Genomic DNA, 16,342 nt, shown 5'->3' on the forward strand with positions numbered 1-16,342 from the left:
GGGGGCTGTGGGAGATGTATATGGATCGTGTGGGGCCTTGTCCCCCATTTAGCTTCTTACCTTTTCTTACAAAGTCACTGTCCACAGTGGTTTCTGCAAAAGCAGAGCAGGGCTGGGACTCGGGTGAGGCAAGTGAAGTGTCTTAAGGGCTAAATTTAGAGAGACACTCAATCTCAGGTGGCAGCTGTGCATTTACACAACCCTGAGAGTAAGCAGCTCCTTCAATTTTGCATGCAAGTTGCCTCACTTGTCTCACTCTAGTCCTGGCCCTGATGCAGAGAATGCCTGCTCTGTATATCTGTCCACAAAACAGGCTGGCTATCCTACTCCCCACGTTCATCCCCGCCCACCACCAGTCAGCCACATCCCTGCAAGAATTCTCTATCCTGCGAACGCACATCAGCAGGAAGCAGAGCTGGACAGACAACCACCAGGGAGATGAGTTTCCTGCTTTCTTTTGTCAACCCCCACCCCCAACTCTGGCAGGCAGAGAGAGGAAGCAGTATTCTGGGCTAGATTTAGTCTTTTAGTCTCTAAATCTGTCAGCAGGCGTGTGGATGTGGTTGAGAAGTGCTGCCTCTGGAGCCCGGGAATAGATGTTGAATCAGCTTGTGACTCTAGGATCACGGATGTGATTGAAGAATCACTCGTGTGGTCGAGTGCACAGGGACAGTCACTCTAAGCTGATTTTATGGCCAAGAAGCCAATGCTTCGCATAAAATAAATATGCCTTAGAATGTGCTTGGTGTTTGTCTCCCTCCCCCCAAACCACAAAGGGGCTCAAAGAATCTTGAAGATTATAAATTTTTAAGAAAATGTAATTGTTTCTCACATGGACTCTGAGGGGACAGTGAGAAGGGGAGTGGGCGGGCTCTCCTGGCAGTGGGTCAATGCACAAGACCATCAGTCCCTGAGCTCATAATGGTTCCATTAGGATGCTCTGTTTCCCTCTCCAGGATCATCTCCACCCATCAACAGACGGATGGGCCCAAATGGCACTCACCCCCACCCCACACCAGGGTCATCTGTCCTCCACTTTGTTTTAAAGAGACCAACTAGGGCCTTTAGGTTTAAAACCCTAGCCAGAAGGTTAGGGTTGGTATATTAACAGCTGACAAAAGACAATGGCAGGGGCAAGGGGTTGGGCGGGCACTATGGAAATGAAACAAAACTCCATTGATTTTTCCATTAAAGAAAACGAGAAGACCTTAAGAGTGTTCAATTTCAGAAGCAGACACAACGTTTAAAGATTTTGAGCAGAGTTAAGGTCAACCCCATACTAAACTTCCTTGTAAAATTTAGTAAAGGGTGCCATTTTTCTCTAATTATTGTACTAGAGCCTAAGTTTAAGAAATCATGAAAAGTCAAATTCCTTAGGCATAACATAGAAAACATATTTTAAGGTGCTAAAGATATTACTTCTGAACATTTTTATTACTGTCAAATAGTGTACCTTTGATCAGGAAATCCATTTGTGTCAACTGAAACCTGGCCGTCCCTTGAAAATCTTGCTTCTTTTTTGTTGCTCTCCCAAGTGAGAGCTGTTTATCTTCTCACAACACAAGTGCCCCAGGGCTAAAAGCTGAAGCATGGGATTTTTTTTGCCCCCATTGCTACTTTTGAAACATGACTTCTCAATCTTATTTTTTAAAAATCCCAGTTTCACAAGGCAGCCAAACCAGCTTTTGCCACATCCTCACTTCTGCCATCTACTGAGCTTCCTTTCATTCAGCAAAGACTTTGGCAAGTGGCTCACTGTCTTCTTCATCCCAAACTTTGTCACCAATTTTGGTGATGTACCTCTAATTCATGCAGTAGTCTGGCATCTTAGCACTCTGACTTCCCCATATCCCCTGGCCTTGTCCCTACTCCACTTTAGCTTCCCACACACTTGGGCTGTGTTTTCTTGGTTGCTTAGGGCAAGAGTTGTTGACCTAGCAACAGTTCTGTCCTGACACCCAGGTAAACCAGGTAATGGGGTTCATGCCTTGGGACCTGTGCTGTAGACATTGTCCTCTGGCCCTTCTTCTCTGATTCCCTTCCAAAGAGGTGAGAAGCCTGAGTCAGTCAGGAGAATATGTCTTCTAAAGCCCACATATCTCCTTTCTAGATCACCTTTTAGGTATCTAGGACCCCAGATTTCCCCCACCCAAATGGCCCCAAGCTCCTGGAGATGACTTTTTTTGCTGGGGATGTGAACATAACTTGGATATTTGGGCTTGAGTATCCATTTGGATGAATATTAGGCCCTTCATGAGTTAGGATGGAGCCATGGATGGAGAGAGAAGGGAGATGAGCAGACACACCCTCATTCCTGGCTAATAAGAATGGCTGATGTTTTTTATCAGTTACAGCTTTGGTTTTTGCCTTCTGGAGAGGATTTATTAAGATACCCAATCATAGGATTAGTTCTGCTTACTGACAGCACCGAATCCATAGCAAAACCCTGCATCCTTGAATCCTCACCCAAATCACCTACTATAAGCCCAAATCCTGTAAGTCTTCTCTAATCCACTGTTACTGAGACACCACAGTTCCCCATGATATGTGTGCTCCCTTGTTGCACAAGCCAATAAATCTGACTTTGAGTATGGGAGTATTCCTCAGGATCTTTGACTGATACATACCAATGTGCCAAAAGCTGGCATTTAATAGGCAATATTCCATTTTAGCATCACAGAACAGAATATTATATAATAATTAAATAGTAGTAATTAATATCATCATCATCATAAGGAAGCAAACAAGCTAGAGGTACCTGCGATAATACTGATGAATCTTCCTAACAATGTGGAGTGAAAAAACAAGACACAAAATAATACATACCACGGTATGAATCCATTTATATCAAGTTAAAAAATTGGTGAAACAACATTATTTAGGGCTGCACATAAACTAGTATACTCTAAAGAAGAGCGAAGTTGTGATCACTGTAATGGTCAGGAAAGTGGTCATCTCTGGGGGTAAGGAGGTCATTCTGATGAGAATGGGTAGATGGGGTATTTCTAGGGTGTCAGTAAGTTTCTATTTCTTGATTTAGGTGGTAGTTACATGGGTGTACATTTTATAGTCATTAGTAAAGTAAACTGTGCAAATAAGTTGTATGTATTCTTTGTTATGTATGTTATACTTCACAATGATAAAATGCAAAAAAAACCAGAATGAGCGCTAAATAGACAACTTCACTGATATTTCCTTTCGTAAGACAATTTCCTTAGATTTTGGTTAGCATGGACCAATATACCTGATGCCAGTTATCCATGGATAAACTGCTAAATTTTAGCCTATGAAATTGCAAAGGTGATTAATGGCCTATAGACTTAATTGTGACCCCTGGGACTTTCTATCTGAGGAGGCTTTACCCAAAGTGGTCAGGTCTCCTCAGCTGCCTCTCTTAGCAATATTCATTCACTCTACCTTGAAGGATATTTCAGTTGTCATGGTGAACCCATGGGTGATGACTGGTTCCTCTTCTGCGGTCCGTCCCTTCCAGCAGTCCAACTCTACGCAGCGACAACCAGACAGAAGCACTTGGCGGTACATCTCGACGGAGGAGTTTCCAGCCAGCTGGCCAGCTGTAAAACACCAACAAAATGAAGCCCAGAATCCCAAGAAGCAAGAAAGACATTGCTGGCTTCCTAGAAAAGCTCTTCAACATGGGAAAACAAAGAGTTGAAGAGCCTGAGTAGTTGTTTTCAGCCTTTCTTCTGCTTCAACACACCAGAACTTAGTGGCACAATCCCAGATGAAATGGTGGCTCTCTAGCAGCGGTTTCAGGGAAGACAGACTAGAAGAAGAGCGCATTGTAACAATAACAATAACTCATGTTTATCAACTGCTTATCATGGGCCAGTTATAGTTCTTCAAACTACACGTATTACTATATTTAATCTTCATAAAAGTCTCTCTGGCACAACTAACTTTCTTTTAAAAAAATATTCAGATTCAGAAAACAAAAATGGCATAGACCAGTTCACTTGCCCAAGTTTCCAAAGCTAGTAAGTGGAAGATCCAGGATTATAACTTCAGAACTCAGTTTTTGAGTTCTAACTGCCTCCCTGTGAGGGAATATTGTTGACGGGCTATTCTATTATACAAGTCAACCCCTCTGTCATGTTTATCCAAGGCATAAACGCTTAGAAAAGCTAAACGTTCTCTTTTCAAAAGTGCTCTTTTGTAGGAATAAATTTAAATTTAATAAAAGAAATTCAAAAATTATATGCTAATGATTAGAAAACATTGTTAAAAAATTAAAGAAGATGTAAATAAGTGGAAAGACATCCCATATTCATGGAGCAGAAGACTTAATATTGTTAAGATGAGCCTACTCCCCACATTGATCTACAAGTTCAATTCCTATCAAAATTCTAGCTGGCTATTTTGCACAAACTGACAAACTGATTGTAAAATTCGTATGGAAATGTAAAGGACTCAGAATAACCATAACAATCTTGAAAAATTAGAACAAAGTTGGAGGACTCACACTTCCCAATTTCAAACCTAACTACAAAGCTACAGTAATCAAGACAGTGTGGTACTGGCATAAGGTTAGATATATGGAGCAACAGAACAGAATTGCATGTCCAGAAATAGATCCTCACATTCACAGTCAATTGACTTAAACAAAGGTGCCAAGACAATTTATTGTGGAAAGAATTGTCTTTTCCACAAATAGTGGTATGACAACTGGATAGCCACATGCAAAATAGTGAAGTTGGATCCCTACCTCATATCATATGCAAAAAATCAACTCAAAATGGATTAAGCTTCTACATGTAAGAGCTAAAACTACAAAACTCTTAGAAGAAAACATAACAGTAAATCATTGTGACCTGGATTAGGCGACGGTTTTGTAGGTATAACACCAACAGCACAAGCAACAAAAGAAAAAAGAGATGAGCTTCATCAAAATTAAAATTTTTTGTTAGCGGAGCTGAAATATTCTAGTGAAGTGATGAGAATTGTAATAATCAAGGCACCTGAGAGGTCTGAGGGCAGGAATGGAAACTGAACCATTTCTGTTTCACATAAGAAGTCAATGGAAGATGCGAATTTCTTGATAATTATTTTTAAAAGTTTAATAATAAATAACTTTCAAAACAAGTCCACAATCAACATACAAATCGAAGTCTTTGGTTTTCCACATTAAAGATTTTCTCTGACTTATACTCTATTAGCCTCCATCACTTTATTTTAAATAGTCAATTAAAAGATGACATACTGATGAAAACTATCAAAATGACTCTGAAATGGACAAGATCTGCCCAGTGCAGACACTCAGGACAAAGACAATGGGATTAAGCCAATTGGCTTAATTTTATTTTTATATGCATGTCACAACACCCAACCATCAGCATAACAAAAGGATGACATTCTTGAGTTCTATAGAGCCCTAGAAAATGCACTGAAAGGCTGATTAAGAAGGTTTGCATAACCACTTTTCTCTATTGAAAAAATAGGGCATTTTAAACATACAAATGTGTTTGTAAAAGCAGAAATGCTGACAAAAAATGTCAAAAGTTCATGATGCTAGACAATCAATTTGCCGTTTATGATTGACTCCAAGTTTATTGTAATAAAGGTCTTGTCTGCATAAAGGGCAAGGGGACAGTGGGAGTGACGGGGAAAATCAGTCATTTATATGTTATTCTCAAGCTTAAGGGAGGACTACTTTAGCTGAAGGAAATGAAGAATTCAAAGAATTATCAGGTTAACTAACTAAAAATGCTACCTCCAGAAGAAAATTGCGCTGCTATTAAAGAGTAGAGCAGATTTTCTTGCATACTATCTAGGAAATTGTTTAACTATATTACTGGCTATATGCAGTATCATTACATAATGTGCAATCTTTGAGTCTATTTAATACTTTGTTGAGTGTTACCAACTTCAGTAGAGAAGTTGCCATGAATTTATAAGCTAAATAATGGTTAATGGTAGATTGAAGGAAATAAATCCTTAACCTACACTAGAATGTTCTATCATAAAAGAGTCAAAGACTTTCTAGAAACATTTCTTTAGATTTGCTTGCAAAATTGTATTAAAGAACAAATAGAAGGAATTTGATGTACTTTTTGAATGTTGATCAGTTAGTTTTGAAAGACATGGTAAGCCCTGGGGTTGAGTTTGTGAGATGCAAGCGAATCTGAAAACAAAGAAAAAAAGCCTAAAGAATGAGAAGGCGTGTGTGTCTGTTGTGTTTACCATCCAACACCTAAGCCCAAAAGATCCCTCCAAGGTAAACTTGTTGTCTATTCTTAAAATGAATAATCTTTATTAGAAATGGAAGTCTCCCAAAGACAGCATATTTTGAGAAAACTCACATTTATCCATAATTGTCCTATTTCTTGGAGTGCATATTAGGTTCCCTCTGTGTTTTCCTTTGTTTATGGAGATTTTTTCTAAATATATGTAATAATATTCTCCATTATTCTTTCCTTTTCTGCCAAAAGCCTCAAAGCTGGTTTATTTTTCTTTCCTAAAATCCTAAGTCCTCATTATTTTATCCCATTTGCCCACTATATTTCCATTTGATTAGATCCAATAAATACAGCTTCTGGGGCCAGGGGATTGCCAGGGGTTAGAATTAATGATATGTCATGAGTCACTCAACCTGTGTTATTTCTGAAACTAGTATCTGCCATCATCTCTGCGTGGCTGTGAACACCCTCTGGAGGACATTCCAAGCCCATGATTGAAGTTGAGAGCCGAAGCTCCATCTCAGATTAATTCATAATACTGCCCCAAGTTACAGCTCTGAAACTTCTCACTTGACTGCATTCATTTTGGGTAGCTGGCTACATTCACTTGAGCTTTGTCTCAGATTACCCAAGGCATCCATGGTTGGAAGATACCAGAAAACTGAAAATAACAGTCCCTTTATTAACACAGGCTTCTGAGGAATTTTTCACCTTGCACAGGGTGATGATTAACTGTCTATATTTACCATTATTTATTGTCTTCAACTTCCAGGATAAGAAGTTTCCAGAATGTGATGCATTTGTTAATTCAGTGGCTTTCTTCAATAAACATTGTCTCCTTAAATAAGTGGAGATGGGGACTATGTTTCCTTGCTTTCAATGCTGTTAACAGCCATTCACGTAATTCCACAGCCACACTTGAGGGAACTGTCCAAAATACAGAGGCTACGTTGTTCATCTTGACCGTCTCTAGGGGCATTGATTTGATCTGATCTCTCTGTTCCATAGTATATGCCAGCTGCCCCAGTGAGACCATGAAGCTTGCTTGAACATAGATCCATTGGTCATGAGATGGCTTAGGTGAGAAAGTGGGAAAACAATTTTAAGCATATGCCTTACTGATATAGGAGTCTCACCATTAGGATCTGTGCCCATTCCCAAACACAGTCTCTGTGGGAAGCAAAATACTGGTTGTTGGGGATCCAAAAATGAGGCAAGACATAGTCCTTACCCTTACCATTCAGGTAGGGAGGCAAGTTCAAATAAAATAGAAGGTTCTTATGTGGCAAGGAGTTTAACTCTCACTTCAATCTTATACTTCTGGTTGCCCTTTCTTTCTCTTTCTCTTTGCCAACAGAATATTCTATTTAGGTTCTGATATGCTTCAGGGTCCCCTCCCCAGCCCTGGGATAAATCTTAATTCTTCTCAGTCAGTCATAGTCGTTCTGTGCCCCATTTTAGTGATTAATGTGGGCATTGCTGCGTGGTGCAACTCTGGGCTACATCTAATAGGGCTTAAAGGAAAATCTACTGGATTGGGTAGGGGGACCTCACTCTTACAAAGGGCCACAAGACAAGGACTTTCCCTGTGCCACATATGGATATCATTTCATAGGGAGGCAATGTTGAGGATGCACAGTCGTCCTGAAACCATGAGAGGAGCAAAAAGATGGAAAGCACCTGGGTCTCTAATGACATCAATGAATTCCTGATTTAATCAACCCTCAGCTACTCCACTTCTGGACTTCTTATTGTGTGAGGTAACAAATTCTTTAATATTTAAGCCATTACGTAATAGCATCCTATTACTTCCAGCTCCAAATACTCTGGTTGTTTCAATTTATCTTCATTTTACAAATGAAGAAACTGAGGCTCAGAAGAGTTAATTTACTTAAATGCAAATTTAAACTTGGTCTGTTTATTTGCTAAGCTCAATTTCTTTCTATTCTACCACCCAACTTTCATAGGTCTTTATGTACTTTAAACCAAAAATAAACTATAAAAGGTTACATGTGCTAAAGGCTAAATGAGTGGGAGAGATGTGAAAAAAGGGAGTGACACTCAGTCTGGGTTGGTAGTAGATGACTGACAAGGGTAAATTATGCCTTGAATCATTTTTAGAACTTTTCTGCAGCCAAGAACATATATGTGAGAAGGGAGCTGAACAATTATTTGATACATTCAATCAGAAATTTAATGTATCAGAGGATAACTAAAATCGGAAATCTAATTTTTTCTAAGCTGAGTAAGGATGCTAATTATTTAGAAATATACCACTTTGCTTTGCATGTTTATATAGAGCCATTATCTCCTGAATGGTTTGGAGTATGGGAAAATTTATGAAGAGCTGAAAAAGTATAGGTTGAAATGAGTGCTTACTGTTCTGTCCTGAGAGAATTTTGTTTGGAGAGATAAGGGTATATTCCTCAAGGAAAAACAATAATTTAAAACATAATCACTACTTGATGCACTGCCAAGACTATCCAAAACCTTAGAATATGACCATCATAATTAAGAATCAACTCATTCTATGCATATATTTCTCTCAATGGTCCGATTTATGTTTCCTTCTGGGTGTCTCGATGGTCAACAAAGGGGCAGTAATGAGTAGAGAAATAAACATAATGATAATAATGCATTGCTAAATTGCTTTGGTTTTTACACTGTATATTTAATTTTTACAGTCTCTTTGAATGCTCAGAAGAGAACATTCCGAATATCGAAATTCTCCTTATTTGAATTTAGAGTGGCATTTCTCAGGAATGCTAGTTCTTAAAATGCTCTAAGAAAAGAAGTAGAGTGGTGATGGTAGGGGGAGGAGAGCTAGTCATAACTTTGATGTTTGAGAATCTGTAAGCTTTTTTCCCTATATTCAAAACATACTGTGGTAGGTGCCAATCTTTGTTCATATCTAGCATTTTTTGCACTCATCTGAGTAGGAAAACTTTCCTTTTTCCACCAAACACCCCTTATATGAAATGTTTCTATAGAAAAAGTTTCTACTTCTTCTGGAAATGCCTTTGAAGTATAAAAACTAACTCATTTTCTAAGTATTGATTTTAACATTTAATTGGATTCTGTTGGGTTATACATTGGTTATAATTTTCTTTTACAATAGTTTTAGTTGGCTTTGGGAAGTCTGAATTTTTATATTATTAATGTTTATATTTATGCAAAGGTCTCTGAGAGATAGGAGTTCCTCATTAGGTTTATCTATAATTAAAGCAAGGATACTAATAATCTCATATGAAGTAAAACCAAATTTTACCCATAAGTCAAAAGAAGATTTGAGGTAAAACCTAACGAGGCTGTATTAGAATTGATATGTAGTTTTTTGGGTTAATTATATGGAATCTCCTTAATTCCCCTGCAGGAAAATAAAAAACTTTGCTACTGGGACAAGGTAATATTGTGAGAATGTGGATTTATGTAGGGTACATAAAAACCTGGGTATAATAACATATGGCTTAGAAAAGTGAGCAAGATAAGTTAAAATAAACCCTAAAGATCAGAACACGATTTAACATAGGCAGCATAGTTTTAAAAATTGAATATTGGAAAATATATGAATTCTAATACTACTAGAAATTAAATAATGGAAGAAAGAATTGGTTTACCTAGTCGGAAACCAGGTACATCAGATGGTGGTGATATGAAGGCATTGTACAGAAATTTGGGGACAGCTGTTCGAGCTCTTTCTTCATCAAAAAATAGTGGACCCTTCTCTTTCCCAGTATCTGACAGCTCCACATTTTAAGAACTACTGGCCCTTAATATGCTCATATCCCAAACCAAAGTGACACAATGGAGCCAAATTCTCTACCACATCTGTGCTTACCCAGTTATTCAGAGGGAAGGCAAATGAGTGCCTCTGGAAGAAATTAATTGGATTAAAAATCCTTAGAAAAATGCAGTTAAAAAAAAAACTGCAGAGAAAAACCGAACAGTATCCTGTAGTTTTATTGTTTGTGTTAACATTGAACGGTTTTCTTAGAGCTATTATTGTGTGGTCAGTAATGCAAATGAGTAATTATGTATAATTTGTTAGGTATCAAGATTGATAAAGGAAGCACAGCTATAGAACCAAGAATTTAAATTGGAAGATAGAAGTGCAAATATTTATGTGAATTCGTGCCATAAGAAGAAAAAAGAAAAGTATCTTTTCTTGCTTTGTTCACTGAAATGGTCCAGAAACAACATTCCATAGCGCAGGGTCCAAATTGTTTTCACCCAAATAATTTTTTTTTTCTCAATGAAAGGAACCAGGTTCATTGGGGGAAAAGTCTGATTCTATGTGTGGCACAAAGAAGGACAAGGTGAGCCTGGAAGATCTTTATGGGCCAGAAAGGAAGGACGTTTTCAAAGATCAACGGGTCACGTCAAGAGGATATAGAAGCCAGCCTAAAAAATGTTTCCACTGACCAAAGCTCAGATAATTTGAGCATCAAAAGGAGAATAGTGCCTGTGGTTGTGTGAACATACATAAAATCTGAAAACCGTAAGTCCATAATGATATGCAGAAAGAGAAAAATTGATATATTCTGAAAGAAGGTAAAAAGAATAGAATGTATATCCAGTCAATCTTGGAATTCATTCATTTGGGTATTATGGCCTCATATATTACATGACAAATAATATAGATACTAATGAATTTAAATACATCAGTTGGAAGGCACATTTGGACTTAAAAAGGACCGTTAGTAAAATGACTGCATATTGTGACTTCCAGGTTGATGAAACCACACACAATGTCCAAAACTTAACTGAACATACATTTAAGTATTTTTAAGAGTCTTGTAGTCCTAAGTATATGGTAAATGCAAGATTCCATCATGTGCTAAAGTCATTAAAGTTATATTTCAAAGATCTAGAGTCTTAACTTGAGGTTCTGTAGACCCCCTCTAACTTGGATGGGAAAAAAGATTACATCTTCAATTTAAACATCTACGTGAAATTTAACATTCTCTTCAGCTATGCATGTAGGTCACAAATCACACTAGTATTAGCAGGACCCGTGACTTTGTCACCAGTAGAAATCACAGATATTTTCATATCATATTCCAGTTGTTTCAAATATCACAATAGATTATTTATACTAATCTTATATTGTGTTCATAAAAATATATATCATAAATTTGTTTGTTAATATTTGTTAGAAATATTTCAGCTGAATTTATTTCCTCTTTAATCCTATTACTTTATTTTATGCATTTAACACGATGCTTAGAAAGTTCCATAGGCTTCACCAGACTGTCAAATAGGTCAGTGGTACCAAATAAGATTAAGAACCCCTGAGAATGAAAATAATGCTTTGTAATGGCTTATCAATTTGAGTGGGAGCTGCAAGATTTTTGTAGTAGGCCTAAGAAACTGAATCCAAGGAAGTGAGCTCAGTAGACACTCTTCTTTCGAAGTTACGAAACCTGTATTAGTTCTGAAACAGGGTAAAAATATTTTGACACTTCTCCCATTGAGAGCTGTGGTCCATGTCCCCTGTCTTTGAATCTGGGGAGGCTTGTGACTGTTTTGACAAATAAAGAAAGAAGTGACAGTATAGAACTTTGGAGGCTAAGTGCAAAAAGGCAATTAAGCTTCCTCCTCATTCTGTGAAACACTTGTTCTTGCAGCCATGAGCTGCCATATAAAAAGTCCACTTATCTTGGGGCTGCCATGCTGTGAGGAAGCCCAAGCCGCATGGAGAGGCTTCTTATAGGTAATGAGGTCAGCAATCTTGACTGAGCCCAGCTGTCGGGTAATCCCAGCCCAAGTGCCAGGCATGTTGATGGAGAAGCCTCCAGAGGATTCTAGCACCCAAGCTGTTTGCATCACCCCCAGGCATTCACTCCCCAGCTGAAGCCTTAGACATGAGAAAGCAGAGACAAGCCATCTCCTCTGTGCCCTGTCTGAATTCCTGGCATACAGAATATGGATCAAAATAAAATACTGGCTGTTTTATGCTACTGAGTTTGTTTTGTTTTGTTTTGTTTTTTTGCAGAGAACGGTTTGCCCTGAGCTGTTATCGATTGCCAATCTTCCTCTTATTATTATTTTTTTCCTCTTCAAAGCCCCAGTGGATGGTTGTATATCATAATTGTAAGTCCTTCTAGTTCTTCTATATGAGCTGCTGCCACAGCATGGCAACTGACAAACAGGTGGTGTGGTCCCATGACCGGGAAAAGAACCCAGGCCGCCAAAGTGGTGATAGTGCTCAACTTTAACCACTAGGCCGTCAGGGCTGGCTCAATGCCACCGAGTTTTGAAATGATTTGTTATGCAGCAAGCAATGACCAGAACAGAGTTTCGGATGAGCCAAAAATGAATCTAGTTAGTTTTATGGCACGACTATCTCTTAGTAGATAATGTCAGTTGAAACAGAACAGGCCACCTGTAGCCAGATAACTATCCAGTTTTCAGGAAGAACACACAAATTGTGTTCAACTGGCTGTAGAACTCAGACTATATGATTCTGACTAGATGGTCTCAGATTATGAGGAATCATCCTGAGATAGACTATTCCAGCTCTCTGGAGGCTACTTTGCTCTGTCCAAGAGTCCTTTCTATTCTAAGCTATTTTTCACTGAGTGTGGGATACCAGGCCAGTGCTGGACTCCATACCAACACAACATGCCTTTGAGCTAGGATGAGTGGACCTTCTTACGGAATTCAAAAGAAAAAACTGCTTAGTTGCCAGATGGCTGAAACCCGTGAAATTCTCACGAATATCTAGTGCCTGGATCTCCCTTGTCACTCTACACACAGCATTGCTGGTCTACGCTGCAACACAAACCACACACCCCTGGACAATGAGCACATCAAACCTCCCCCAAGGCATGGCGAGCATCTACAACGCAGAGATGCCAAAGGAGACCCCAGACCTCGGTTGTGTTGTGAGTCTTACGGTCTGGCTATCTCATATTCCTTTGGATGATGGACTGTGCTAAGCAGGAGAATTACATGGTTTTCAAAAAGCTTTCTTTTTAACCAGTAGATTTTTTACAAAGTCTTTTCAAGGCTGGTAATTAGAGATCTGCCATGCAGAAAGTATTCCGCAAGAAATTTATTTTGATTATAAAAACACTTTCAGCTTACAACATTTTTATTAAAATTTTTTCTTATAAACCGTATTGAGATATATATACATACATATATTTACAACAAAGTACAGATTATCATTCACGGATCAATTTGTTTACGTCTAAGCCCTATTCCACCTTCAGCAAAATTAGCAATTTGCCCTGAGCAGAAGTTATTAAGGGCTTCAGAACCCTTTCCTGTAGACGAAAACAGTCCAGAGAACTAGGTAGGATTGTAAATGGCTTGAAGTCCGCAGAAGAATGAGTTCCGTTACACAAAAATTTCATTGGTCTGCAAATGGATACATTTTAGAAGACTTTAAACTTAGAAAGAGATAATGTTGTGGAGAAATGACAACATTGCTTCATAAACCTAAGGATATAACTTACGAGGGGAGCCCCTGGTTGTGGAACCCTACTGCTCAGAGGCACTTCACAGGAAACAAAAGAAAACACACCTTCACTTTCGAACAACAGAAAGTAGAAGTTGGTGAAATTTGGTGAGACTGGCTAAAGTAATAGTGAAGGAACTATAAATTCGTACCTGTGAGGTAGGTGTTGTGTGAGGAATTAATGAAATAGTGAGAAAGAGGCTGAGACATATCTTCATTCAAATCCAGTTTCTCAGGTGAAACGACTCCATTTTCTTCTCCACTCAGATAGCGCATGAATCCGTCCACTGATATCTGTCCTGGAGGAAAGGAAGAGTTAAGAAGAATGTGAATGTATTCTTTTTATGGGTTGCTGGTATCACGTTGCCTTAGCGTTTTTTTCCAGAAAATTCTGGTAGCATCCAAGGTAGAAGACAGTGGTCACAATTGCATTTTAATATGGAAAAACAGTAGTCTAGGATCACACTATCTCCAAATACCACAGATAATAGAGAAAATGTGGTTACATGAGCCTCACTGACTTTCATAGGATTTCAATACTTAAACACCAATCTCCTGTTTTGTTTTTTTTTTTTGTGAGGAAGATTGGCCCTGAGCTAACATCTGTTGCCAATTTTCCTCTTTTTTTTGTTCTCCCCAAAGTACATAGTTGTATATCCTAGTTGTAAGTCATTCTAGTTCTTCTTTGTCGGCTGCCATCATAGCATGACTTGATGAGTGGTGCGTAGGTCAACACCCAGGATCCGAACTGGTGAACCCCGGGCTGGTGAGGCGGAGTGGGCAAATTTAACCACTCAGCCAATGTGCTGGTACCAAATCTCCTGTTTTTAAATATAAGAATGGTTATCAACTTTATGGATAAACACCAAAATATTATTAGTGCTTATATCTGGATAATAGAATTAGTGGTGAATTTCCAAATTTTCTATTAGGAATTTATCTTACTTTTATAATCAAAGAAATTACTTAAAATGAAGCAAAAGTGTTTTCAAAGAATGATCTTTTCTCTGAAACAGAAAATAAAAAGGACCACAGATGAATCTCTCCTGGGACCATGAAATCGAATGCTCATAGAAAAAGGTCTTTACATTTCTCATTTAGAATGACTTTACTTCAAATGGAAGAAATATGAGTTACACTTTAGTTCAGATAGATTCTATTTAGATTTTTTCTTTTGGGGTTATCTTTCTGAGGTGACTAGCACTACATAATGAGATAATTCTTTATCTTTATCATATTAATCTTTGTAGAATACATAGAAAGAGAAACTTTAACAATTAAAGCTTCAAAAAAACAGCACATTTGTGGGTAGTAGAGACCTTGCCAGGAAATGTTGGAGGGTAGCATTTCTCTTTTTCTTGTTGAAGCAGTTTTGTATTAATATAAAAGTGGTATACCTTCATTGAAGAAAAATTAGGAAATGAGATGAACAGGGAGGAAAAAGAAATCTTTTTCTCAACATGCCTAACTCTTCTTTCAGGGCAACTACTGTAAAAATCTTGAAGTGTATCTTTACCTTCCAGAAAAAAAAAGTGTCATGTGTGTTTAATTCTTTTATGAAAATGCAGTCATATATATATAAGTATATGATTTAGTAACTTCTGTTGTTTGTATTAACTGAACAATATATTATGAACATTTTCATGTGAAAATAAATATTTAACTAAAACATATACTATATATTTATATTTTATAAATTAAAAATATATAACCATAACTTGACTGAGTCATATTCCATTATCATTGAACATTAAAGTTGTTTCTAATTTTTCACTAGTATAAATGACATTGCGTTGAATACTCTGGTAGTCAATTTTTGTACAATCTATTAATTATTTTCTTAGGAGGATTCCCAGAAATAGAATTGCTAGTTCAAAGACTTTGAAGGCTTTTAAGGCTTTTAGTACATGTGACCAATTTGCTTTCTGTTGAAGTTCTAGCGATTTACTCTTTCACCAATGGTTTTCCTTCTCTTCACCCCATACCAAACTCATATGTAAAAACACAGTCTCTCATAATCTAATTTTTATTAATTTGAGCATTATTTATTCTTGAATGGTAAGAGGTGTGTCATCCGTAAATGGTAAAGCTAGCATTGACTATTTACCATAGTGTAAATCTTTTCACATCCAATAAATTTCTCAAAATGACTGATGAGTACTTTTCTCAATTCTGGAAACATTATAGCTAAATCACCTTTCATATTTTCCAGAAATAAAGAAAGAAAAAGAAAGAAACTTGGTTTGGCTCAGTTAACGAGAAGAGCTGAGTTTTATGAAAAAAAATTTTTCCTAAACAAACTTTTAAATAGGAACAATTATCTGCATTATAAACTCCTTAAAAATAAACTCTAACATATACCTTGATAATTTCAATAATGATAAAAGAGCTAAGATGGTCTCTTGTATTAGAAATAAGAAATATGACATAAAGGTCCTCACACTGGCATACCTGTGTGACCAATTTTGAATAGATGCCATAGTTTGTCTCCAAATAACCATCACCAACAACATGATCCTTCCGCTCATGTGGCCACTGATGAGGTCACTTTGGTTAGTGCCTTTGCAGCCTTCGTTTTAAAATTTGTTTACAGTGGAATGCATATATCATTTCAGATTGGTTTCGATTTTTGGAAACAAACCAAAGTCAATGCCACTTAGGGCCAAAGCTATTTCAATAG

At 37.6% G+C, this 16,342-nt stretch overlaps 1 protein-coding gene across 3 annotated transcripts in view; it reads right to left on the reverse strand.

Annotated features, from left to right (window-relative positions):
• The window catches only part of PLCB1 (phospholipase C beta 1), a 665,042-nt gene that overhangs the window by 162,161 nt on the left and 486,539 nt on the right, over nt 1–16,342 (reverse strand). For all 3 annotated transcript variants that reach the window (XM_070587880.1, XM_070587881.1, XM_070587882.1), the window contains exons 10-11: nt 13,815–13,961; nt 3,418–3,575 (exon numbers count right to left, since the gene is read on the reverse strand). In XM_070587880.1, coding sequence (XP_070443981.1) covers nt 3,418–3,575; nt 13,815–13,961 — 305 coding nt within the window. The remainder of the gene's footprint in view (nt 1–3,417; nt 3,576–13,814; nt 13,962–16,342) is intronic.

This window comes from Equus przewalskii, chromosome 21 (genome assembly GCF_037783145.1).
Source record: "Equus przewalskii isolate Varuska chromosome 21, EquPr2, whole genome shotgun sequence".
NCBI lineage: Eukaryota > Metazoa > Chordata > Mammalia > Perissodactyla > Equidae > Equus > Equus przewalskii.